This window comes from Cucumis melo, chromosome 10 (genome assembly GCF_025177605.1).
Source record: "Cucumis melo cultivar AY chromosome 10, USDA_Cmelo_AY_1.0, whole genome shotgun sequence".
Lineage (NCBI taxonomy): Eukaryota > Viridiplantae > Streptophyta > Magnoliopsida > Cucurbitales > Cucurbitaceae > Cucumis > Cucumis melo.
This window is the reverse complement of record NC_066866.1, coordinates 22,009,386-22,035,988: the sequence shown is the minus strand read 5'-3', so window position 1 is coordinate 22,035,988 and position 26,603 is coordinate 22,009,386. Positions and strand designations below refer to the sequence as shown.

Genomic DNA, 26,603 nt, shown 5'->3' with positions numbered 1-26,603 from the left:
ATACTCCACCAAGAAGCTGTGCGTTGCAACACAGTCAAAAAAGAATCAAAAGAATTATAGCTATCTTCAAATGTTCTACTATTCCTTTCTTTCCAAATGCACCACAACAAGGATCGGGTAGCACATCTCCATAAGATGTTTCCTTTCGGGCTATAACCTCTAATGTTGAGCCCTTCAATCAGCTAACTATCAACCTTACTAGGAAGACAAAGCTCCAAATCAAAAATTCTAAACAAAGTGTTCCACGCTCCCCTAGTAAAGAGTCAATGTAAAAATAAGTGGTCCAGGGTCTCCTCTTCTTTGAAACAAAGGCAGCACATCGAGGGTCTGAGCATTATGTGCTGGACTTTTTTTAGAGTTTCTCATAGGTGTTAAGACTTCTACAGGCGAGCGACCATAAGAATAATTTCACCTTTTTTAGAATTTTAGGCTTCCATATGTGACAAATCAAGGAACAACAATGGAGGGGGATCTCTTGGTTAAATTAAGAAAAGTAGTCTTTGTAGTAAAGCTGCCATTAATATTAGGAGGCCATTTAAGACTATCACCACCATTTGAGGGGATCCAAGAATGAAGAATTTCAGAATTGAGGCCACGTTGTATCAAGCACATTTCTTCTAGGGCCCAAGTTCCACGAATGAGTAACATTACACCAACAATCAGCCACAAAAGCATCCTTGTTCAATGACAAGGAGAACAAGTTAGGAAATTTTTCTGCAAGTGGTTCCACGCCACACCAATTGTCCTTCCTAAATCTGATTTTGGTTCCTTTTCCCAACAAAAAAGCCGAGAATTTAAAGGTCTCCTTGTGCTTCTGAATATCGGCCCATAATCTATAATACCTTCCCTTGTTCAAATCTTTAATAGACCACCCATTCTCCTCTAAGCCATAAATGGCCACAATTAAGAGTCTCTATAAAGAGGCTTCTTCCTTACTAACCTCCAAAGCCATTCAGTGAGAAGAGCAGTGTTCTTTTGCCCAAACGAGCCAATCCCAAGCCCACCATAACAGATAAGGTGAGAAGTACCATCCTCTCTCCTCCCTTGGTAACTTCTCTCTGTTCTTGAAGAAGTATTACTCAACATGGTAACTTCTCTCTGTTCTCTCTCCCCTCTCTTCTCCTCACTCAGTCACCCCTACGTCTCTGCCTCCTCCTTCAGTACTCAAAGAGCCTCGTTGTTTGCCACCTGACCTCCTTCCCCTTCCCATCCTTTGCAACCCCATTCCTTTTCTCCGGCCAGCCTTTTTCTGGGATTTTATGTTTGCTCCTGGTTTAAGGCTGGAAATTTTTTTCTGGAAGTGGTGAAAGCTAACATTCGATTGATACTTTCTCATTTGCAAGTAGTCTGGTTCAAGGATAATATTTCGAAATTGACAAAGAAACCAACGTCAAGTTTTCTTGAAAAAGAAGGAAAGGATGCAGATGGTAGATTCAAGCTTTCAAAAAGCAACACAACAGGGAATTGGTCTATGAGATGCATAGTCTGGCCTAAGGCGGGAGGTAGACTTGTTGGGGGACTTTCTTTGCAAAACCAGGGATCAATTAAGAAGTCCGAAAGCCATAATCCAAATCAAAATATTAACTCTCCTTGGACTGCTAGATTTCTAGAGGGCTTTGAAGGTACCTTTATCCAGTAGAGATGATGGAGAAAGGTGAACTGAGAGAGACTTTGACTGAGAATCTGCCCGGGTGTCAATTGTCCAGATTTTATTGTCATCCAATTCAGTCACCCTTTTGGAAGAAAGAAGATAGATAGGAAGTCTGTAATTTCATCTTCTTTCAACAGTCTTCGAAACAATAAAGACCAAGATAAAGTAGAACTGTCCCAGTGGGGAGCAACTGATCCACTGGGCAGCAAAGCAAAATTCAAAATAGCATAAGAAATTGAGCATTGAAGGGATGTCACCAATCCATATATCTGTCCAAAAACCAATTCTTCTACCATTACCTAGCTTAAATAAAACCAAAGGTTCCACCTTCCTCCAAACTCTTGAGATGGTCACCTAAGGACTCCTTAGACTATTCCTAGATTTGCTGGTCGTATGCCGGTCAAAAACCTCTCTGCCCTGGATGCTTCTAATAACTTGCCTCCATAAAGATGTATCTTCCTTCAAGAATCTCCAGCCTCATTTCACAAGGAGTCATATTTTGGGATATGGTGCCACCTAAACCAAGATCCCCATCAATCTGGGAAGGAGTAACCTTTATCCAACTCACTAAATGGTTGATTTTACTTCCAGAGAACACTTCCCAGAAGAAGTTTCTCAATATCTTTTCCAAAGACGAAGCCACATTATCCGGAATGGCAAAAATAGATAGATAATAGGTGGGAAGGCAGGCCAGAACTGATTTACAAAGAGTTGGCCTATCTCCCCCTTGAAATATTCAACCTTTTCCGTCTATTCAATTTCTTGTGATCCTGGTCAATCACTGGTTGCCAAAAAAACCTTTTGCCTTGGATAACCTCCCAAAGGAAGTCATTTGGAAGCTTTTCCACCTTGCACCCTAAGAATTCTCCCATTTGAAACAAAACATCATCATCATCTACATTGACACCACTGGGGGCAGATTTTTCGCAATGGCATCCTTTAACTTGAGAAGCTATGCCTATTCATACTTGCAAAAAAGTAGTGTATCATTGGCGTATTGGAGTAATGGAATATGAATCTTTTCCTTTCCAACAATGAAGCCTTCATATTGCCCATTAACATATAGCTTGTTGATGATGGCTCCTAGAATCTCACTGACAAGACGAAATAGAAAAGGAGAAAGGGGATCTCCTTGATGGATGCCTCTAGAAGCCATAATTCTTCCCCTTGGTTTCCCATTGATGAAAATGGAAAACCGGGGGTTTTTTAAACATCCCAGCATTCAAGATGACTATTTAGCGCTGAATATTTTGCAGTGTAATACCTTTTTGAGAAAACCCCAATCCACTCTATCAAATGCCTTTTCAAGATCAAGCTTCAAAATCCACTCTTTTGTCTTTTTAGCCTGATAATCTTTGACTGCCTTGTTTGCAATTAAAACCGAGTCTAGAATCTGCCTCCCTTCGATGAAAGCACTTTGGAATGGACTAACAATTGAGTCCATAACCTGTTTCAAGCATTCCGCTAGCACCTTGGCCACCATCTTATATGATAAGGTAGTGAGACTAATGGGTCTAAAATCTTTCACGAGGGTCGCATCTTCTTTTTTTTCTGTATTAGACAAATGAAATTTTTTTGGACATGCATTTGGCCCTTCCAGTACTGTGAAAGCACTCAAACAGATTTTTAAAAATGTCCTTGAGTTTAGGCTAATGCATAACAAGGAAATCCGCAGTTAAACCATCCAGGCCCGAGCTTTGCTTTTACCAAGTGCCTTTACTGTCTTAAAGATTTCTTCATCTGAAAATCGAGTTACAAGTAGTGCATTCTGACTTGGGGTGACACAAGGCCAACCAGTGATAAGTGGAATGAATCTGTCACCATTTCTTTTGTAGAGAACTTCAAAGAAATCCAAAATAAGTCTTTCAAAGTCCCAAAAGGACTTTTTTCCAGCCCCTCCTTCATCAACCAGCTCTTTAATTAGATTTCTTCTCTTTTTTACGTTTGATTTCTTCTCTTTTTTACATTTGATTTCTTCTCTTTTTTACATTTAGAAAACGATGGAAGAAACCAGTGTTCTCATCCCCCACAGCCAGACAATTCAATTTACTTTTCTGGATATTGTTTCTCTCTTCAATTCTGCATATGCTAAGTAAATCCCCTTGTAGGGCAGATCTGAAGACCAACTCATCCTCACAAACCAACAGATTCTGCGACGGTGTCACAAACTTCTAAGTCCTTCAACAATCTGTCTTCTTTCTGTTTAAGGATAGCCCAAGAAGAAGCATGCCAAGCTTTGACTGCTATATTAACTTTTCTCAACTTTTCATGTAAAATGAAGCCAGCCCAACCATTACCATTGGGGCTGATCAGGGCAATTTCTATGACTTGATTACAATCTTTGTTCAACAACCAGCTATTACAGAACCTGAAAGGGGAAGGCCCCCATAAAATCGCACAGCCTCCAAGAATAAGGGAAAGTAGTCAGGAAAAGTACGTGCCTTGCGGGAAACACGAGTATGTTCAAAAGCTTCATCCCATTCTTCGTTTATGAAAAATCTGTCCAATAAGGATCCAGAAGCAGAGCAACCCTCTCTCGACCAGGTGTATCTCCCGTTTTGTAATTGAATTTCCATGAGGATTTCCGCCTCGATAAAGTTGTTAAATAACCACATTCCTCTTGTGCTTATGCCTGGCAGAAAACTTTCATGGGCCCATTGAGTGACATTAAAGTCCCCACCTAAACATAAAGCCTTAACCGAATAAGCTGAAAGGGATAAACGCTCCGACCAGACGAGCTTTCTTTCTTTGTATCGCAAGGGCCGTCATATCTGTAACCCAGCAATCCTTTTTGCAAATCGTGGAGCATTTGATTGAGAGAGAGAACCTCCCTTTAATAGTTTCCACTACCGAAATCCTGCTACTGTCCCCCATGGTAAGAATACTACTCATTCTAGAAAATCCTACTGAATCCACAAAGTCCTAGTCAATGTAGAAAATCCTACTGAATCCACAAAGTCCTAGTCAATGTTCTGGAGCTCAAATCATGACCACATCCGGATTAAGGGCTTTAAGGAACTTCTCGAGGGCTATACGTCTGGAGGGATCTTTCAAGCCCCTTGAATTCCTAGAAACTACCTTCATTAGTGAAAGTAACTATATTGTGGTGACAGAACAACTTGATCAGACTAGAATAATACCACAATCTTTGACTATGGGAACCAGCTCCTTCGGCAAATCTGAAGATTTTAGAGAGGAGGACCAGGGGCGTGGCCTAATGGGGCACAATCAACTTCAAACAAAATGTTTAAATCCACCACTTCAATTTCTGCATCAGCCTTATGATCAGATGGACACATCAAACCCATTGATTCTTTGCTACTAACACTGAGGGGAAGCCTATCTCCTATCACCACATTTACCTGCTTCTTGATGGAGACAGCAGAATGGCAAGTAGAACCTCATAATAACGTAATCTTTGTTAATTACGGTCCGTGAAACTCAAGTAATTGAAAAACTTAGGAGCAGAAGAATTAGTCACTGACCTGTTGAGACAATCAGAAGCCTGGGCTTTGGAGCTGCACACCTCCAAGAGATGCAGATTATCTTCAGAAAGGGAGGGCTTGAGCTTATGTTTCCAGTGGGAATCCGAGTTTGGAGCTTTGAGAGAGCATGCTCCAATCGATTCAGATATTAAAAGAGCAGTCCATGCACTGTTAAAAGAAGTTTGCTTCCGAATGAAATGTTTCAGACAAAATTTTAGGGAGTTCATTCTTTTTTCCCCTTTACTAAATCTGTTTAAAATCCCGATTACTGATGAACATTGGAGTGCAGCATCTAAATAAGAGTCATTGAGAGTGAGATTGTTGTGCTTCTGTAAAGATTGCAATGAGTTGGCAGCATTATTTCCAATACTAAAATCATAATTACTCATGATATTAATTCAAGGTGCCTTTTTGTTCTCCTTCCCTCCTTCTAACCATTCAACTACCGCTTTTAGAATCTAAATTCGTGGGACCCACAGACTCATCAAAACAGTCGTTTTTAACAGGTTTGACAAAACCCAATAAAGGTTACTTTTCATTTTCCAACGCGATTCAACCAATTTCGGCTTGTCTGCTTGCCTCAGTCATCTTCTTCAACACCGATTGAGGGTTCTTGAAGATGTTTCAGAGCTTCAAACGAATTTGCTATGGGTAGAGGTGCGAAAGTGAATTTTGAAAATTCAAAACAAGGGGAAAAGGTAGAGGTCTAAATCTTCTTCTTGCAAAACCTCCCTAATTTTCAATAAATCAATGGAATTTTTAAAATCTTCCACCATAAAAGTACCTTAAGCAGAACGGGAGGATTTGAAACTTTGAAATCACCAAAGTTCAAGAATATATTTCCCCTTTTAGAGTTAGTAATCTCAACTGTGGAGCGCACAAAACCACATAGATTCTGCTTGACTTTAATCCTAGCTTCTCTGCGATTGGTAGGGTTTACAGTGTCTGTGGCAATGTTCTTAAGTCCCCCAAAATGATAGCTAATGACCTCAAAGGTTGTCCTGCTCAAGTAATCCAAAGGGAGGTTCTTGATTTTTAACCATCATCCTAGCCTTTCATGGCAAGCGGCCGACTGTGTTTATGTTTATCCCATCTTTCAAATTTGAGGTGAAAAGAACCCATCACTTGCTTCATTCCTTCCTTACTGATAAAGTCCTTTATCAAGCCTTGATGAAGACTTATGAAAGCATTCTCATCGAATAAAGGATTAATGACTATCTTTGCTTGTAAATGGATTTCCCATTTTTTAAATCTCTCTCCAATCGTCGAAAGCAAAATGTTTAGTAACAATCCAAAGGTTTTCAAAATTAGTTGGAACAACTTCAGAATTCTTAATAACCCATTGGCTTTGCTTTCCTATGATCAAATTTGAGGAAGAACGAGAAGAACCCTCTGTGATTTTTTTATCAATCATCACTACAGGGCTACTGAATTCCCTAAATCTTTCTTTGTGACATGAACATTGCACTCTTTTGTTTTGACTTTTTCTGCATAACTCGAATTGCTTGCCTAAGGAGGGGAGTATGCTTCGAGTGATTTCGAGAAAACCATTTGGCAAGTTCCCCCTTAGAAAAGAAATTATCCAACATATTTAGAAAAGACCTCCTGAAATAGGCCAAAAGTCACAGTTTATAACACCCAGCCATTCTTTGCTTTAAACTTCAAAACTTTTAGTCTTCCTCTATCCGCTTCACCCAGCTTTTGAAATAACTTATCGTCTGGCCCTCTTAATAATTCTGAGGACGGCCTTCAAGAACCGTTCTAGATAATTTTCAAAAACTGACAAGATTCCACAAGCTTCCACATCTTCAACAAGAATCTGATTTCCTTCTTTCCAACTGCAGTAATGAGACTGTAGGACTTTGCAGTTGACTACTTCCATATTGTCTTTAAAGTTCTCTCGGAGGGGGAAACTAAATGAAATTGCCGATAGATAGAAGGAATAAGAAGAGAGGAGAGGAGAGAGGAGAGAGGGGAGAGGGGAGAGAGGGGAGAGGGGAGAGGGAACTTACCTTCATCACACCTTGATCAACACTAATAAGGACATTTTCATTGATTAGAGGATTAGTAATGATGCTTGTTCCAAAATATGTTTCTAGCATTTTCCATATCTCCCTCCAATCATCAAAAGCAAAGAGCCTCGTGACAATCCTATTTTGCCCATGCAACTTCAATATTCTTTATCACCCATTGCCTCTGTTTTACTGCCTTCAAAACAAAAAAGGAGTCTTGAGATCTATCTTCTTCAGCTTTGGAGTAAGTCTAACATTCAACAAAGTTTGCCCTCTGTTTTCCTTTCTTTCCTGTGCTATGTCTCCTCCGGATGGTACCCTGCCTACGTAGCTTAAACTCTAGCTCTCCGATGGAAGTGGAGGGGCTTTTATTCGTAAGCCATCTTATATAGTGTACCTTGGTCAGAAAGCTCTTCAACATTGTATGTAAATCTGACCACCCCTGCTTGTCCACCCACGAACCCACTCGAATGTTGGAGTGACCACCTGACATTGGCCAAAAATCACAGCTTAGTGTCAAGGGCATAATTGTCCATGGTATTATTTACCGATGGTCGTATGCCCGAATACCCCCAAATCACTTTATCTTTATGTCTTGAAAGTAGTTTAGGTTAATTCTTTCGTTTAGGTGTCGCCGAGTCATAGTGTGACATTTCGGCTTTTTCATATGCAAGCCTGCCAAGGCCAAAATTCTCAATATGTACTATAGGGGGTACATGACTAAGTCCGACCCCCGCCCAAGCCTTGTCGCACTCTTTGCATGTTGAGTTATTTTCCTTGCAATTGACAGTCTTCAATGCTTTCTTTATGACGTTTACAACTATTTACTTTCTCTCTCCCGTTTTATAAAAACATTTTTCCAAGAACGGGAAGGGAGGCTACGTCATACCGCGAGTTTGACCGCGGATTCCGATTTTCGAACGGCTGACTTGCTGATTGAGCTAAGCAAGTGCCGCACAATCGTGTCGAGAAGTTACGATTGTGACAAGTGGTATCAGAGCCAAATTGGCTAATTGACGATAAGACCGAAACATGTCGTCGTCGAATCCATCGGGCAAGGCCCAGAAAGATCGACTAGTAGAGCTCGAAGAACAGATGCTCTACCTAGTCGAAGTTCCCGACTCCATCCGCTACTTGGAGTCTCGTCTCGAAGAAATTTCCGAGAAAACTAATACGATCGATGCGGTAGCTGGCCGTGTCGAAGGGTTTCCGATACAAGAGTTGATGACAAGGGTCGACGCCCTGGAAACAACTATAAACATCGGAAGAACTGTCAACTACGAGCGTGGAGACAGTTCGACGGGCTCTGTTGCCCATATTGAGGAGCGTGTTCAAGAGCTGGATAGCTCTCAAAAGACGCTGTTAGAGATGATAAACAGCATGTCAGAGGACTTCCGAGCTACCCTCGATGTCGTCAGAAATGAAATCGCAGATGTGAATGCGAGACTGAGCCTCACAATGCGAGCAATGGCAAATCAAGCTCCCGCTGGGGAAGCCATTCCGGTTAGTAGAGTGAAGATACCGGAACCAAAGCCCTTCTGTGGGGCAAGAGACGCGAAGGCCCTAGAAAACTATATCTTTGACCTGGAGCAGTACTTCAGGGCCACAAACACGGTTACAGAGGAAGCCAAAATCACGTTGGCGACGATGCATCTGTCTGAGGATGCCAAGTTATGGTGGAGGTCCCGATTTGTTGACATCCAGGAGGGACGTTGCACAATAGATACTTGGGACGCTTTGAAGAGAGAGCTTCGCTCACAATTCTTCCCTGAAAATGTCGAGATCTTGGCTCGACGGAAGTTACGCGAGCTGAAACACACCGGTAGTATTCGGGAGTATGTGAAGCAGTTCGCGGGACTGATGTTGGATATACGCAATATGTCCGAGAAAGACAAAGTTTTCTGTTTTGTCGAAGGATTGAAGCCGTGGGCGAAGACAAAGCTATATGAACAAAGAGTTCAAGACCTCACGTCTGCGTACGCTGCAGCCGAACGGCTGTTTGACCTGTCTAACGACTCTCAAGATACGAGACGTCATCCAAGTTCCTCATCTAGAGGAAGTAGGAACAACCGCCCAAGTTCTCCTAAAACTACAGGAGGGGACAGACGCTTTAATGGAGATCGTAGATCCCATCAATCGAATACTGGAAACTCCTGGCGAGGATCAAGTAACCAGAATCTGTCCAATCGTCCTCTTAGTTGCTTCATATGTAAGGGACCACACATGGCCAGGGAATGCCCGAACAAAACTGCTTTCAATGCATTCCAGGCATCTTTAACCTCGGATTCAGACAATCAACAAAGTCAGACCGAGAGAGAAGTAGACCAGACAGAAGAAGCTGATAACCCTCGAATGGGGGCCTTGAAATTTCTGTCATCTCTCCAGAAAAAGGCGGGGGAGACGAACACGCCAGTGGAAAGGGGCTTAATGTACGTTGACACCTGGATCAACCAAAAGCCAACCAAAAGCACTATGGTTGACTCCGGTGCCACCCACAATTTCATAACAGAAGTAGAAGCTAAACGTTTGAATCTCCGCTGGGAGAAGGATGCTGGAAGAATGAAAGCCGTGAATTCTGCTGCCCTACCTATCATCGGACTAGTGAAACGAACGATGATAAGATTGGGAGGATGGAGTGGCCTCGTAGACTTTGTAGTAGTAAAAATGGACGACTTTGATGTGGTACTGGGAATGGAGTTCCTACTTGAACATCAGGTAATCCCAATGCCTTTGGCCAAATGCTTGGTGATCACTGGACCTACACCCTCGGTTGTACAGACTGACCTACGTCAACCAGATGGATTGAAAATGATCTCGGCCATGCAATTAAAGAAGGGTCTCTCTCGAGACGAACCAACATTTATGGCCATCCCACTCAAATCGTCAGAGAACTCAGGGGAGACAGTCCCTAAGGAGATCATGCGCGTGCTAGAGAAATACCGTGATGTGATGCCTGATAGTTTGCCCAAGTCTTTGCCACCTCGGAGAATGATTGATCATGAGATCGAGTTAGTGCCAGGGGCAAAACCGCCTGCGAAGAATGCTTATCGTATGGCGCCTCCGGAGTTAGCTGAACTTCGGAAACAGTTAGATGAACTACTGAATGCAGGGTTTATCAGGCCTGCAAAAGCTCCGTATGGGGCCCCAGTTCTTTTCCAAAGGAAGAAGGATGGGAGTTTACGACTGTGCATTGATTATCGTGCCCTAAATAAGCTCACAGTCCGTAACAAGTATCCACTTCCCATAATTACTGACTTGTTCGACCGCTTACATGGGGCAAAGTATTTTTCAAAGTTAGACTTGCGGTCGGGATACTACCAAGTGAGAATTGCAGAGGGAGATGAACCGAAGACAACCTGTGTCACCGGATATGGTGCGTTCGAATTCCTCGTAATGCCATTTGGTCTCACCAATGCCCCTGCCACCTTCTGCACGTTGATGAACCAGGTCTTCCACGAATATTCGATAAATTCGTAGTAGTCTACCTGGATGATATAGTGGTCTATAGTACGACCATGGAGGAACATAGGGACCACCTACAAAAGGTTTTTCAGAAATTGAAGGAGAATCAACTGTACGTCAAAAGAGAAAAATGCTCTTTTGCACAAGAGCGGATAAACTTCTTGGGCCATGTGATAGAGTGTGGCCGAATTGGAATGGAAGAAGGGAAGATTGCTGCGATACGCGACTGGGCAATGCCGAAATCAGTCTCAGAGTTACGCTCCTTCCTCGGGTTGGCAAATTACTATCGTCGATTTGTCGAGGGATTCTCGAAACGAGCAAGCCCGCTGACTGAGCTACTGAAAAAAGACGTTCACTGGAATTGGGACCCCGAGTGCCAAGCCGCCTTCGACGGCCTAAAGCAAGCCTTGATGGAGGGGCCACTTCTAGGGATTGCGGATGTGACCAAACCTTTCGAAGTCGAGACAGATGCGTCTGATTATGCGTTGGGGGGTGTGCTCCTACAGAATGGGCACCCGATCGCATACGAAAGTCGAAAATTGAATGCAGCCGAAAGGAGGTATACTGTGTCCGAAAAAGAAATGCTCGCAGTAGTACATTGTTTGAGGGCCTGGAGACAATACCTAATAGGGTCGTCGTTTGTAGTGAAGACGGACAACAGTGCAACTTGCCACTTCTTTACCCAGCCCAAGTTGACTTCGAAACAAGCAAGATGGCAGGAATTTCTCGCCGAGTTCGACTTCGAATTTGAGCACAAGAAGGGGTCGAGCAACCAGGCTGCGGATGCCCTAAGTCAAAAACAAGAACATGCAGCCATATGCCTGTTAGCTCACCTCCAGGGGAGCGAGATTGGTGGGTCGGTCAGAGACACCTTGAGAGAGTTCCTACAGAAAGATCATGCCGCTCAGAATGTCATGAACTTAGCGAAGGCGGGCAAAACACGGCAGTTTTGGGTCGAGGAAGACTTGTTAGTCACAAAGGGCAATCGACTATATGTTCCAAGAGCAGGGGACTTAAGGAAGAAATTGTTGTACGAGTGTCACGACACTCTATGGGCTGGCCATCCCGGATGGCAGCGGACGTACGCCCTGTTGAAGAAGGGTTACTTTTGGCCGAATATGAGAGATGATGTCATGCAGTACACTAAGACGTGTCTCATCTGCCAACAAGATAAGGTAGAGAAAGTGAAGGTTGCTGGACTTCTTGACCCTCTACCGGTTCCAACAAGACCTTGGGAGAGTGTCTCTATGGACTTCATCACCCATCTCCCTAAGGTAGGCGACTTTGAAGCCATTTTAGTCATCATTGATCGTTTTTCAAAGTATGTCACCTTCATCCCCGCCACCAAGCAGTGTTCAGCAGAAACAACAGCTCAATTGTTCTTTAAGCATATTGTTAAATTGTGGGGAGTCCCGACAAGTATAGTGAGCGACAGAGATGGTAGATTCATTGGCTCCTTCTGGACGGAGTTATTTTCCTTCTTGGGGACGAGTCTGAACATATCATCAAGCTACCATCCCCAAACTGACGGCCAGACTGAGCGATTCAACAGCATGCTCGAGGAATACTTGGCGCCATTTTGTAAACGCAAGGCAAAAGAATTGGGTCCAGCTGTTAGACGTAGCCCAATTCTGTTTCAACGCTCAGACAAATTCATCTACAGGGAGAAGCCCATTTGAGATTGTTTCTGGGAGGCAACCAGTACTGCCACACCTTGTTGATCATCCTTTTGCAGGGAAGAACCCTCAAGCCCTCAATTTCACGAAGGAGTGGAGACAGACAAACGAAATCGCCCGAGCGTACTTAGAAAAAGCATCGAAGCGGATGAAGAAGTGGGCAGATAAGAAGCGACGACCCCTTGAGTTTCGAGCGGGAGACCAGGTACTCATCAAACTACGACCAGAGCAAGTCAGGTTTCGAGGACGCAAAGACCAACGTCTCGTCAGGAAGTACGAAGGACCAGTTGAAGTGCTAAAAAAGGTAGGGAATACTTCTTACAGAGTAGCGTTGCCCACATGGATGAAAATCTACCCAGTAATTCATGTTAGCAACTTGAAGCCGTACCACCAAGACACAGAAGACCTGCAGCGGAATATCGTAACTCGCCCAATTATCGACCTTAGTCAGAAGGAAGACAAAGATGTTGAAGAAATTCTGGCCAAGCGAACAAAGATGTTGAAGAAATTCTGGCCGAGCGAGTAAGGAGGGGCAGAAGACCCGCACGAAGGATCCACGAGTATCTGATAAAGTGGAAGAACCTTCCTGTGGAGGAGACCAGCTGGGAACGTGTCGAAGATCTTGAAGCGTGGAAGCAGAAGATAGAAGATTTCAAGCTTCGCCAGTTGACGGGGACATCAACCATTTAGGTGGGGGAGAATGTCATGGGCATAATTGTCCATGGTATTATTTATCGATGGTCGTATGCCCGAATACCCCCAAATCACTTTATCTTTATGTCTTGAAAGTAGTTTAGGTTAATTCTTTCGTTTAGGTGTCGCCGAGTCATAGTGTGACATTTCGGCTTTTTCATATGCAAGTCTGCCAAGGCCAAAATTCTCAATATGTACTATAGGGGGTACATGACTAAGTCCGACCCCGCCCAAGCCTTGTCGCACTCTTTGCATGTTGAGTTATTTTCCTTGCAATTGACAGTCTTCAATGCTTTCTTTATGACGTTTTCAACTATTTACTTTCTCTCTCCCGTTTTATAAAAACATTTTTCCAAGAACGGGAAGGGAGGCTACGTCATGCCGCGAGTTCGACCGCGGATTCTGATTTTCGAACGGTTGACTTGCTGATTGAGCTAAGCAAGTGCCGCACAATCGTGTCGAGAAGTTACGATTGTGACACTTAGCACCCATCCAGCTTTATCCCTGATTTTCGATACTTTCATTCTTCCTCGATCCAGCTCCCCAAAGTTCTAAAAGAAACCATTTTCTGGACCTCTCAAGAGGGCCGCTATAGATTACATGATCCAGTTCGGTTGTGCCTTTGAAACCGACAACCTTATTAGAGCTTCCACATCTTCTATTTGGAACTTATCATCTTCAAACTAGATACAGTAGTGCACTTGGAGGACTCGGCAGCTTACTACTTCCATTGCTTTTATTCTCTTACTAGAGAACCGCTAGACCAAACTTATCCGCCAAAGACTAGTGCAGAGGAGACAGAAGGGGAGGGATGGGAGAGGGGGGAGGAGAGAGGAGAGAACTTACTTTAGGTTCACTGTTAACGAGATTACTAATAAGTTAAATGATGGATTATTCAGGCTACGACTGAACTTATAACTAGTATCTTCCATTTCTTTTTATGTTAACTGTAGAACTTATTTTTCATTGACCAGAAGTGAATGAAACATGGGTGAAACATTTTCATATGGATTTCCAGCCCAGGCCATATGAAGCTGAAAACATCAAAAAGATTTCCTCTACAATGTTAATCAATAAATGCCTAACTATGGCATGCAACAACAATACCGAAAATAAAATGAGAAAATGGAGTTCGCAGAGACTAAAACTTGTCCTACCAAAAGCTTTTGAGCTTCTTCATGTTTTCCTTTTATTTGAAGCTGAAATGCCTTTGCAGCCAACTGGTTTGCACTCATTGCATCCTTGGCCGAAGCACAATCTTCAATGTGCTTCTCTGATGTTGAGACAACCAATTCTGATTTCACCTTTGTCTCAATTGAATCACCTTTAGTATTTTCACGTTGTTGTCTGAGAAATTCAGATGCAAAGCTTCCATCATCTGAGAACTTATTTAAACTGGACACTGCTACAGAAATGAAGCCAGCATCCCTTGAAGAAACATTTTGACCTTTTTGCTTTCCCCATGATAAAGAATCTCGAACTTTAGGCTCCCTCATTTCAGGATTTCTGGAAGAGATGTCCTTCAAGTGGTCCCTGGCAGAGCTCTAAAATAACACCAAATTAGCATATTCTCTTCATTCTGAAGAATAAAGATAAGTTTCAAACAAAAATATGAAGTTATATATCTAGTAAAATTAACACAATCAATGATTTTCATGTACCTTTCCAGAATCACTTTCATTTTGACCGTCTGATGGTTGATGACTGGTTAGCCCTCTCTTTCTATTTCTTATAGCATGCAAATGAGAACGTGACGGTGCCACCTTACTGGCTGCTACAGAGACAGCAAGTTGGCCAAGAGAACCCCAACGTTCTTCAACAACCTATACAATTCCAATTTATTAAAAACTAAAGAAATTGAAGGGTAAAAAATTGTATGAACATAATAGTAATAATGAGCATGCCTCTTCAAGTCTCCGTCCATCTCGAGCTGCTTGCTCCTCAGCCCGCTTCAATGCTTTAAGTCTCCAACTAGCCCCCCCATCCCCAACAACCCGAGGTGGTGGAAGTTTATCTATATCTGATTTGAGTCTATCACTGTCCTCCGGATAACCAGTTCCATTTTCTTTAAAATATGGATTTAATTCCCTGGGATTGACCTTATTTATCTGACACAAGAAGTAACTTTTATATCATCAGCCAACAACCATGTAGTTTTAATAAATTCAAAATACAAATAAGAACAAAAAGTAAATAGATCTCCAATTTAACAAGGAGAAAAAAGAATTTCCAGCCATCTTATTTTGATGACTAAAGAGGCATACCGAAAGTAGCAAAAGTGAAAAGGCTCCAATTGTAGAAAATAAATAATAAAGGATGACAAAAAAGATCCTTGCTTTCAGATAGTGCAGTCACCCACCAATTTTTCACTTATAAAAACGTGATTTGGTTTGAGCCACAACTCACAACTGAACTTTAAACATAATTACTCGCTTAAACTCGTGAACCTCAAAATAATCCATTAGTTGGAATACTTTGGAACTGAAGACTTTGAGATATAACTCGAACTTCAGCCCATGCTTTTTTAATAATAATCAAGCTTAGGGTTGATTATTATTAAATATTGAAGTTGGTCCAACGTATAGGAGGAATACGGCTGAAGAATCAACTTATAATAATAAGTCCACAATCAGAAACTATTAATTTTAAATGATTAGGTATTTCGCAATACTAGGGACAAGAGGTTGTTGCAAAAGGCAAATTTGCAGATTGACTCTTCCTCGCATTGAAACAGGCATTGAGATCTTTTTCTTCTCAAAATGTTTCTGTCTCTCAAACTCAGTTGACCTATCCAAATGTTCCACTATTAATGTTGAAAGGATAGTCGAAAGAAAACTTGCCATTCTTGTGGGAGTGATTGAGAGGGGTTTTGCTCGAAGATCCCCTAAAAAAGTTTACCTTCGAGTTAGTCATAGTCTCATAGAGAACTCAAAGTACTTAAACTGAGTATAGTGAGGATCATGAGAAACTAACTTAGATGAATGCATTTGGGCTTGAATTTGGGTGCAACTAAGTTCCAATAAATCTGGATTAGCCTCTAAAAACAGCTTTGGAGCTGCTGGAATGAACTGATGATTGAGAATAGGCATGTTTTTGCTTTAGCAAATCAGGTACTTCATCTTCAATTATCTGGGCTTTTAAGGATTTTCGGCCAAAATCTTCTTTGATTTTTTCTTGTGAATGAAATATTTCGAAAAGGGCTCGAGGTAATGTGGGAAGATCGTAGGACATTTCTTTCTTTTCAAACCTGATTTTGCTAAGGAATAAAGAGAAGAAAAGGAGAGAGAAACTGAAGATGTAGGATTGAAATGACTTCGTCGAGGATCAGCAATTGAAATGAGAAGTAAATTATCTTTCTCTAAAAAAATATCAGCCAAATTAATCGAAGTAACTTCATGTTCAAAGGATTGGAGGAGAGTGGATCGTCAAAAGATAGGCTATTGATTGGTTAAAGCGCCTCTCCAACTGTAAAAGAAGGCATTCCCGATATTCTCTTTCTTCATTAAGAGTTCCTCTTCAACTTCCTCTATCTTCGCTCCTTTCAAAATAGAAATTCTTATTCTCTCCTCCTTAAGTCTCTTCGAATTCCATAAACATGTTCACACTACTTTCCCTGGACACAAATCCAATTTCACCATCAATTGGCGAAGCTAGTTTCCGGCGAGTTCCCTATTCCAAAGCTTCAAAAAGGTTTCTTGTATATGAAGGAATTTTTTGGATTTTTTTTTAAAGGAAACAGCCTCTTTATTAATATACTAACAAAGAGACAAAAGCTCATAGTACAAGAGAATTATACAATGAGCATGTAAACCATGGATCAGGAGGTGCACCTAGTCATCTCAACTAGGTTGACACCTCCATAGAAATCTCATCATATTCAACCAAGCTAAAAACCAAAACAAAAAGTGTGAACACCCCCTCCCGGAACCATGATGAAGAAATTTTTCAGATTGATCTAAGAAATTCCACCCCCTCATGGAAGAATGAATCTTCAATGACTCCTTCATCTTTCAAAGCCTGGTTTAATCTCTACAAGTCAAATGGGTTTGAAAATTCTCAAAAGATAAAAGGCCCTTGGTTAATGGAGGAGCATTTCAAAATCACCAAAGTGTAAGAAAAAATTCCCTCAATTGAAATCTGTTATTTCTAATCTCGCTGGTACAAAACCACATTGGTTTCTTTTTACTTAAACTTTTGCTTCGGAAACATTTAGTAGGTTATGTGTTTCAGTAGCGAAGATTTTTATTTTAATCCATCCTCCATAGCCTTCAAAACTGATGGTCTGCTATATTTACTTTTGCTCTATTTCTAAAATTTAAATGAAAAGGACCCATTACACTTGCCATAACTATTCTTTTCTAACAAACTCTTCTAGAGAACCTTCAACCAATTTAATCAAAGCGTTCTCTACAAACAATGGATTAATGGTTATTTTTTATTGAAAAAAATCCTCCAAGGTTTTTCTAATTTCCTTCCAATCATCAAACGCTAAATAATCTTGAAATAATCCATAGATTATCGAAGTCTTTTTTAAATTTTCGGATTTTTTATTGCCCAATGTTGAGTTGCATTCCGAATTTCTGAGGTCAGAACAAGGGAAAAAGTGCTATGTTCTACCAACTCCTGAAAAGAGGATCCATTAAGCTTCACCATTTCAACATAACTTGCCCCTAGTGACTCAGAAGGAAGCTGCGAGAAGGTCTGAAGATGTTCTCTATACCAATTCAAATAATCGTGCTTCATCGAGAACCTTACCAACATCTTGTGAAAGGATTTCCAATCCTGTTGAGAGACACCTAAACAAATATGGATGAAGGATTGTTCTTTGTTCCTCTTACAAGCTACACACCTCATAACCGAACCTACTCTTGACATGAATTTTAAGAGCCTTGCACTTCTAAACTCATCAAGACCGTACTTCCAAACTCATTAAAAACGTTTTGAAGAAGAAACCATTCTCAAGGCCACACAAGAATTCTAAAATCTCCTTCAAGAACCATCGAAGTTGAGTGTCGGATAAAGTCAAGATCTTCCGAGCTTTCAAGTCTTCAATATGGAAGTATTCTTTGTCCAACCAAATACAATAAAAGGCATTCACTACTTTGCAGCTTTCTATTTCCATTATCTCCAAAAACTAGACTGCCACTTAACAGTGATAGACGAGAAGAACAAGCTCTAGGGGTCTCACTAGAGAAGGAGAGAACACCGGAAGATAAGGGGCAGAGTGTGGTTAAGGACGAAAGGAAGGAAGGGAGGGGAGAGGAGAGAGAAAGAAAATTCATATATATATCTTCGCAAATACAAATCTTTCATAAATCTATCTGCATTTTTCTATTGTGTACCTGATGAAGACTGGAACCAGCAAGTAGAATTTCTCTCTTTATTTCATTGAAATGGTAGAATATTACAAAAAATATTGAATTAAGAATATCTTAATCCAATAAGCTAGGTTACGATCTTGATCTCCTTTCTCTAAAGGATGAACAAGCCTAAATTCTTTATTACATAATGCATACCCTTCTTCCCGCTCAAACAGTGCTATTTATATCTCACTTTAACTAACCGCCCTAACTAACTAACTACCACAGCTCATTACCGCTATATATCTTTTATTTATCACACGTGCGGCTTCTTTTTTTCCCCTTATACTATAATGTAGAATAATTGGGGGTCTATCGTTACTCTCCCCTTCCAAATTCACCTTGTCCTCAAGGTGAAAATCTGGATATAGCCTCTGCAATTCTTCATATCTCTCCCACGTTGCTTCATGCTTCAATAGTCCTTCCCAACTAATCAGCACCTCCCAATTTCCAGACTTGTGCTTCTGACATTCAAGACCTTCCTCAGGAACAACCTTCCACTCATGAGTCTCGGTTAGGTACTGTGTTGTAGAATGCACATTCACATGCTCACCAATCATCTTCTTCCGTTGAGAAACGTGAAAGACCGGATGAACATATGTACCAAATGGTAATTCCAGTTTGTAGGCCACAAGATCAATCTTCTCAATAACTTTGTAAGGTCCAGAGAACTTGGGAGAGAGTTTTTTATTTCTTTTCTTTCTTAGCAACAACTGCCTGTAAGGTTTTAATTTTAGAAACACCATGTCGCCTACTTGATGCTGCACATCCCTCCTCTTTTTATCAGCATACTTCTTCATGTTTTCCTGTGCCACACGTAAATCCTCTTTTAAAACTCCTAGAGTCACATCTCTCTCTCTAAGTTGTTCATCTAGTGTAGAATTTGATGTTTCTCTTTCTCCATAATAAACTAAGGGAGGCGGTTGCCGTCCATAAACCGCCTAAAAGGGTGTTATCCCCAATGCTCTCTAGTATGTTGTATTATACCAGTATTCTGCCCACGATAGCCACTTCACTTATTCCTTCAGCTTTTCACTGCAGAAACATCTTAGGTAATTCTTTAATCCACGATTTACAACTTCAGTTCGCCCATCTAATTGAGGATGATAGGTTGTACTCCGATTTAATTTAGTCCCTGCTAGACGAAAAAATTCTCTCCAGAAGTGACTGAGAAAAACCTCATCTCGGTCTGAAACTATTGATGAAGGAAAACCATGCAATCTCACAATTTCTTTTATAAACACATCAGCTACTGTCTTGGTCGTATATGGATGTTTGAGTGATAGAAAGTGTCCATATTTGCTAAGACGATCAACCACAACAAATATCACCTCAAAACCATGAGCCTTAGGCAACCCTTCTACAAAATCCATAGAAATATCGCTCCAAATCTGGTTAGGCACTTCCAAAGGTAAAAGTAAATCAAAAGGAGACAAGCGCCAGCTATCGTCCTTCTTTTTCACTAGAAGCACTCGACTTGAATAAGGATTGTTGCTAGGCCTTATAACCCCTATGGTCTTACATTAATAGGATCGATGTCCTTTTTCAAGTGTCTATGATTTTCAATGCTTCTATTTGAGGGCAACTTCTCTGACCATGCAAACACATTTGCAAAATTTTCTAACACTGCTGGCAGTGATTCTCCAGCAGCACACATATCTTCATCTTCATTTAGTTCAATTGTTGACACTTCTTTCAGCTCAATCGCTCTGCATTCAACAAGGAAGCCATGATCATCCTCTCTCCAAGTTTTCATCATATTTCTAAGGCTCACTCGAGATTTGGTGAGACTTGGATCCCCCTCTATGCTCACTTTTCTGCCTTGATGTTGGAATGTCAGAAGCAAATTCTTCTGATCCACTTCGATTACTCCCAAGGAGTACAACCCATTGCATCCCAAGAATAATATCAACACCTCCAAGTTCTAACGACAAAAATCCATCTTTCACAGTACATTCGTCAAGCTGGATTTCTACCCCTTCACGAACTCCTTTGCCTTGGACTGCCTTCTCAGACCCTAAAATTACTCCATAATGAGGAGTTTCTTTGATTGATAGTTGCAGTAGCTTCAACAATTTCTCAAAAATGAAATTGTAAGTGGCCCCACAATGATCAACACAATTACTTCTTCATTCTGTAATTTTCCTCTCACCTTCATGGTCCCTGGATCATTCCCTCCTACCATAGAGTTAATTGATTACTCAACATAAGCTGTGTTAACTCCCTTAACTTCCACAGCATTTAACTCCTTTCTTTCTATTTCCTCTTCTTCAATAATTTCGAACTCTTCATTGCTATATGTTACAACAAACATCCACAATTCTCTCTGATCCTTCATTTTACATTTATGATCGGCCGAATACTTCTCATTACACTAGAAGCACAAGCCTTTTTCTTTACGTGCATGGAACTCAACATCGGGCAATCGTTTAAATGTCCCTTCCCTTTTTACTTCGTTGGTATTTAATCCTCTCAAAGTAATAGTTTTTATAAGAAATGTAGTATTTCCCCTATTTTCATTTATAGAGGTGTTTCCAACAGGTTTTGAACTTCCTAAGGTGTTTGGCGGGTATTTTCTGGCAGTGTACCCATTTAAATAGGTTTCCCCTCTAATGATTGCTCTATTCTCAACTAACTGAGCAAGTTGCATCATTTCAACTAATCCTTTTGGTCTACAAAATTCTACCTCAACCTTTATCCATGGAAACAGTCCATTCATGAATGTTTCCTCAATCACTATTTCTTGTATATCAGATAAAGGAGCTACTAATTTGTCAAACAGATTTCTATACTCTTCTATAGTAGTCTCTAGTTTAATTCGAAGGAATCTTCATAGATTAATCCCTCTCTCACTGACCGAAAACGAACTAGTAATCGCTCCTTCAAGTTTGCCCAAAGTAGAAACTTATCTCTCTCCTCTTGTGATTGGTACCAGTTTAATGTTGGACCTTCGAAACTAATGGTCAATACTACCATGTTCCCGGATTCACTAAGTTCATGAAGTTGAAAGTACCTTTCTGCGCAGAACAACCATAAGTCGAGATCTTCGCCATTGAAGACCGGCATTTCGACTTTCTTGAATTTGTTTCGGCCACCATTGTTATCTTCTGTACTGGCTTTTTCAGAACCAATTTCGCGACTGGAAGATGGTTCATTCTCCTTCATATTCGTTAGCGGCGACTCGCGCATCATTGATTCAAACAGCCGTTCACTCATCATTGATCTCTCCTTCGTTGCCATTTCCATAAACATCAATATCGCCTGCTGTTGTTCGGATTCTAATCGCATTAACTCCAAGTTCTTCATGATTTCGGTCAAGCTAAGTCCGATCGCAGGAATCTTACAACATCTCCTTCATTCCGGCAATCTCCTGGTCAATCAATTCCATCCTCTCCTCAATTCGCGTATGAACCATTTTTTATTTCCTCCCCAAAATTCACCGCTCTAATACCAAAATGATGAAGACCGAAACTAGCAAGTAGAAATCCTCTCTTTATTTCATTGAAATGGTAGAATATTACATAATATATTGAATTGAGAATCTCAATTCAATAAGCTAGGTTACAATCTTGATCTCCTTTCTCTAAAGGATGAACAAGCCTAAATTCTCTATTACAGAATTCATACACTTCTTCCCGCCCAAACAATGCTATTTGTATCTCACTCTAACTAACCGCCCTAACTAATTATCTATCATAGCTCATTACAGCTATATATCTTTTATTTATCATACGTGCGATTCTTTTTCCCCTTCTACTATAATGTAGAATAATTGGGGGTCTATCAGTACTTCACAATGAAAGTCGTCATTAAGTTTTCCTCACTTCATATGTAAGCCCTAGAGCCTCGTTGCTTTACACCTCACACATTAAAGAAGCTCAGTTTTGTTCAAGATCAGTCAAGGTAATTGATTGCATTTTCATTTCTATCTTTTCTAACTCTAAAGGTGGGGGAATGTAAAGTTGGAGCAATGATGCGAAGACAACAAGATATGACAATATCTAGAATCGTCAATGTACATAAAGCTCATATGTCTATGACCTTATTTGAACAAGATCTTTGTTATATATGTTGTACAACCATGCTCGAGTTCTAAAATACAGCTCTTGTGTCTGATTTTAATAGAAGATAAAATTTTACTATCAGCCAAGTAACCAAAAATCTTGAAGACAAAATAAATAAACCCATAATAACTCATCTAGAGGTACTTAGAACTTTTATTATATATATATGCATAATAAGAAAAGCAGTTTCAAGCCAATTAATTAGGAATAAGAGAAGGGCATACTTCCTCAAGAGCTTCTTCTTCTTGTTGGTTATCAACACACTCATCTAAGCCTTTCTGCATCTTTTCTTGGGGTTTAAGCATCCATTCCAACCCCATTTCTTTTCTAACAATTTCTTTGTCATCTTTAGAAGTGTCTCTGATGCCATCTAAGAATTAGAAGAAATTATGAAACCACATAATGTTCTAAACTATGAAACATGACAATAAAAGAAAACGAGATACATACCAAACATATCTTCTCTAAGGTGTTGACTTTTTCTTTTCTTACCCTGTTTTCTATCATCTCTTCTACTACGTTTCCGTCTCTTCTCACGACTATCACTAGAGTTCTTATCACTATAACTAGATGAAGAATACTCCCCAGCCAAAGTGTTCCTGTCACTCCTTGATTTCATTTTCACTCTACCATCATTTTCAGATGAACTGTTATTCTTGTTCCTCTTACTTGCTCTTCTTGAACGATGTTTCTTCTCATCCCAGCGAGAGTCTTCAATCATCTCACTATCAGTTGAAGATGTTGAATAGTCCTTGGATGATTCCAATTTCTTCCTCTCAAATTTCTTCTTTTTCGTGTTATGATACTCCTCATCTGAACTACTGTAACGAGTTGACTTCCCCCTATCTTTTTGTTTCTCATTACTCTGTTTAGACAAAGGAAATCATACAACAATCAAGTGTGATAACCAAAACAAATAATCACATTACATAGATATGTAAAGTAAACCCTACATATTGCATTTAGCTTGTTTATGTTCAACTAAATATGCCTTGTTGTTGTTATTGTTTTTGTAAGTGGCATGTTTTGTGAGTTAATAAGAATAAACTTGAAGAATTTTTTAAACGTTGGAACTATGAGAAATGTGTTGAAAAGATGGACTTCATAGGTGTGGAAAATAGTAATAGATATGATGGATTGTTACCCACACTTAGGCAAATATTAAGATTTAAGATTAAGAAATTGAACACTTTGTGTTAAGATTAGCGAAGCACAAAATTTGGGTTTGGGGTTATAAATTACCGGTTCTTCCTCTTCCACCTAAATTACGCCAGCTTGACATATGTTCGACAACATGAAGTATTGGTGATTTGTAAACCTCCTACAAGAGAAGGGGCAACAGAGGTTTCGACTCGCTGAGAACATCTTGCCAATCGATGCAACTTAGGAGCTCGCTTCAATGATCAAGGATCAGTTCACTAACTTCCACCTCGAGGACAAGTTGGCTTTTTGGGGGGTAGGTAATGATAGGCCCCAAAACACCAACGTGTACATGAGGAAATACTCAAAGAAGAGAGGCGAAATTGAATGAGGAAAGTGCTGGTAGGTGAGATATTTTTGTGGGAAGAAAATGTTGGTAGGTAAATATTGTTAGTGGGAATTGAGGGATTTCCCGTGAGTGGCATAATAATGAGTATTAAGTTGAGCTAGGGCGTGTTATATAAATAAAAGTGAGCTGGTTAATAAGGGATATGAAAATGTTTTGTAATCAAATAATTCTCATCCAAGAGAATTGGAGAGAAAGGGAGCTCTCGAAACTCCTCTAGTACACGTGATAAATAAAATTGAAGGTTGAACCTATAAATATTTATTTTAATAAATTTTATTGTCGAGATATATTTTTAAAAGCATGTGTTTAATTGTTTGTTTAAGCTAGTCACTCAGTGAGATTCCAGCACACTTTTTCAATGTGTTTTCATTTTCCAAGTAGTGGTCATGATCCCAGAGCTTGACCTACTACTATTAGTCTGCCACATTGTCCATTAGGTTTTCTTGGTGTATGTTTTAGTCTTGTACAGTTGACTCGTGCATATGTGTGTTTGGCTTGGCTTTTGAGTTTTGGGAGAATGATATATGCTATGACTTTTATAAAACCTCTTCTCAGTAATATTCTACCAAATTGTGTCGCAAAGTGTTGTTACGCTATGTGGTTTAAAGTTGGATTCTAAGTTCAGGTTTACTTTATTCTATATTATTAGATTGTACATTGTAAAGAAAAGAAGAACATAAATTAACATAACCAAACGCTAGGATTTACGTACAAACTTAAAGGATCTTAATTACCTCAATAACTTTATCCCGAGCAATAATTTTCACTCCAGAAAGCATTGTCCAAAGTCCAACCTGTTCAACAAAGTAAATAATGTAATTTACTCCTAAATGCATCAAACAAACCACAAAATCAAATCCCTAAAACAAACCATCATCAATTTCAAATCTCTAGAGTCTAATTGCAAACATAAATTGATCCTAAAGATGTCCAAATAATTTACCCAAAATGTGGCTGAATCCAACCCACTTCCAAAACTTCTTTCAAGATTCCAACCTAAATAAAACCACAAATAAGGGTTATAAGTTTAATTTATAATTTTACTGAATCTTCAATCTAACATTTGAAACACTATAGATAATGTTAATTTCACGTCAAATTCAATTGGCACTTAAGAACTTCAACCAAAACTCACAAAACTTTCTTCCTTAATCTTTCTGAACAACGACCTATAATTTTCAAAATCCACAATCCAACATCCAAATCATCATGAGCAACATTAATCTCATGTCAAATACAATGGGCATCCAATAACTTCCAAGAAAAATCCAAAAACTTACCAAATCAAGCAAACCCTCACCTAAAATCAAGATTCCGGAAATAACCCAAGGTAGCGGTGACGGCACTTAGCGACGCTCCCCACGGCAGCGACGTGCTACGGCGTCAACCAGAGACGATCGTCGGCGTTGTAGATCTGTGAGGAACGGAGACCGAGCGGACTGGACAGTCTGACACGCAGAAACGTGGAGGACGGCGCCGGTCGGTAGCAGCGGCAGTGTTCTGACGTTGGTGGAAGGCACACGACTGCGGGGTGGTCGGACGGCACTTCGGGCAGAGCTGAAGACCGCTGGGATATGATGCAGAGCAGTCGTGGGGGAGGGCTCACTGAGGCTGAAAAGGGTAAGGGAATTTTTAAAAAGGAAAAAGCAAAAAACAAAAAAAAACAAACTTTCTAGCCAAAAACTAAAATCGTGTTTGTTCAACTCTTTTAGGCAGACGGTATATAAAGAATAAAATTAATGGGGCGGTTGGGGAAGGGTTAGAATATGGGGGTTAGGGTTATGTAATCCAACCCTCGTTTGGGGGAAGGGTTATGTAACCCTAGTTTTAGCCCTTTAACCCTTCCTCAAACCCTTCTTCAACTTTTCTTCAATCATTCTTCAACACTTCTTAACCCTTCTTCAACTTTTTCTTAACTTTTCTTCAACTCTTCCTTAATCTATCATAAAACCCTATTCACATAATCCTTCTCTCAAACACATATTATCAAAATATTATCTTAACATTTCCTTCATAACTCTTCCCCCAAACACATTTTATCATAACATTTCCTTCATAACTCTTCCCCCAAACACATTTTATCATAACACTTACTCCATAACTCTTCTCCCAAACACATCTTATCATAATCCTAGGTTTATCATAACACTAGGTTTATCATAACACTAGGTTTATATAACCCTAACCCTCCATAACCCAACCCTTCCCCAAACGGCCCCTAAAAGATTGTAAATAATGTTGAAAAAATCGTTTATACCAAATTTGAAAAAAAAAATATTTAGATTTGGACGATCAAAATCGTGTAGTCAAATGTAAACGATTGTATAACCAAATCTAAACGAAACATTTTTGGTATTTTACGGTCTTCGACCCTTTTTCCATTTTCGGAATTGATCTATACGATGTAAATATTTGCCACTTTTTATACTTTTGAAAGACAAAAAAAAAAACTATATATAATTTTTTTGGGTACTCCCTTGACCCAATGCTCCACAAATCCACTGGACTAAATTCCAAACTCCAACATAATTCAGAGTCCATATTTTAAATACATAATATTTAAATTATTTACAAAATAATGTAAAATATAGGAATGTTTTAAAAAATATAACATTACAAAATATTTATACTATATAGAAAAAGCCCACAGA

The 26,603-nt window shown here is 40.0% G+C and overlaps 1 protein-coding gene across 5 annotated transcripts in view; it reads right to left on the bottom strand.

Annotated features, from left to right (window-relative positions):
• LOC103491921 (uncharacterized) overlaps positions 1-25,816 on the bottom strand; it is a 30,129-nt gene extending 4,313 nt beyond the window's left edge. Inside the window, exons 1-8 of one of the 5 annotated variants that reach the window (XR_001762988.2) lie at positions 25,253-25,633; positions 24,896-24,948; positions 24,687-24,746; positions 22,854-23,268; positions 22,628-22,773; positions 14,884-15,087; positions 14,641-14,802; positions 14,137-14,523 (exon numbers count right to left, since the gene is read on the bottom strand). Coding sequence is in view for 4 of the 5 variants with exons in the window: in XM_008452037.3 (XP_008450259.2) it covers positions 14,137-14,523; positions 14,641-14,802; positions 14,884-15,087; positions 22,628-22,773; positions 22,854-23,268; positions 24,687-24,731 (1,359 nt within the window). In the remaining variant the exon portion in view is untranslated. Of the gene's footprint in view, positions 1-14,136; positions 14,524-14,640; positions 14,803-14,883; positions 15,088-22,627; positions 22,774-22,853; positions 23,269-24,686; positions 24,747-24,895; positions 24,949-25,232 lie in introns of all 5 variants that reach the window. The other 4 variants (XM_008452037.3, XM_008452038.3, XM_008452040.3 and 1 more) reach the window with 4 other exon arrangements.
• Positions 25,817-26,603: the final 787 nt, after the last annotated feature.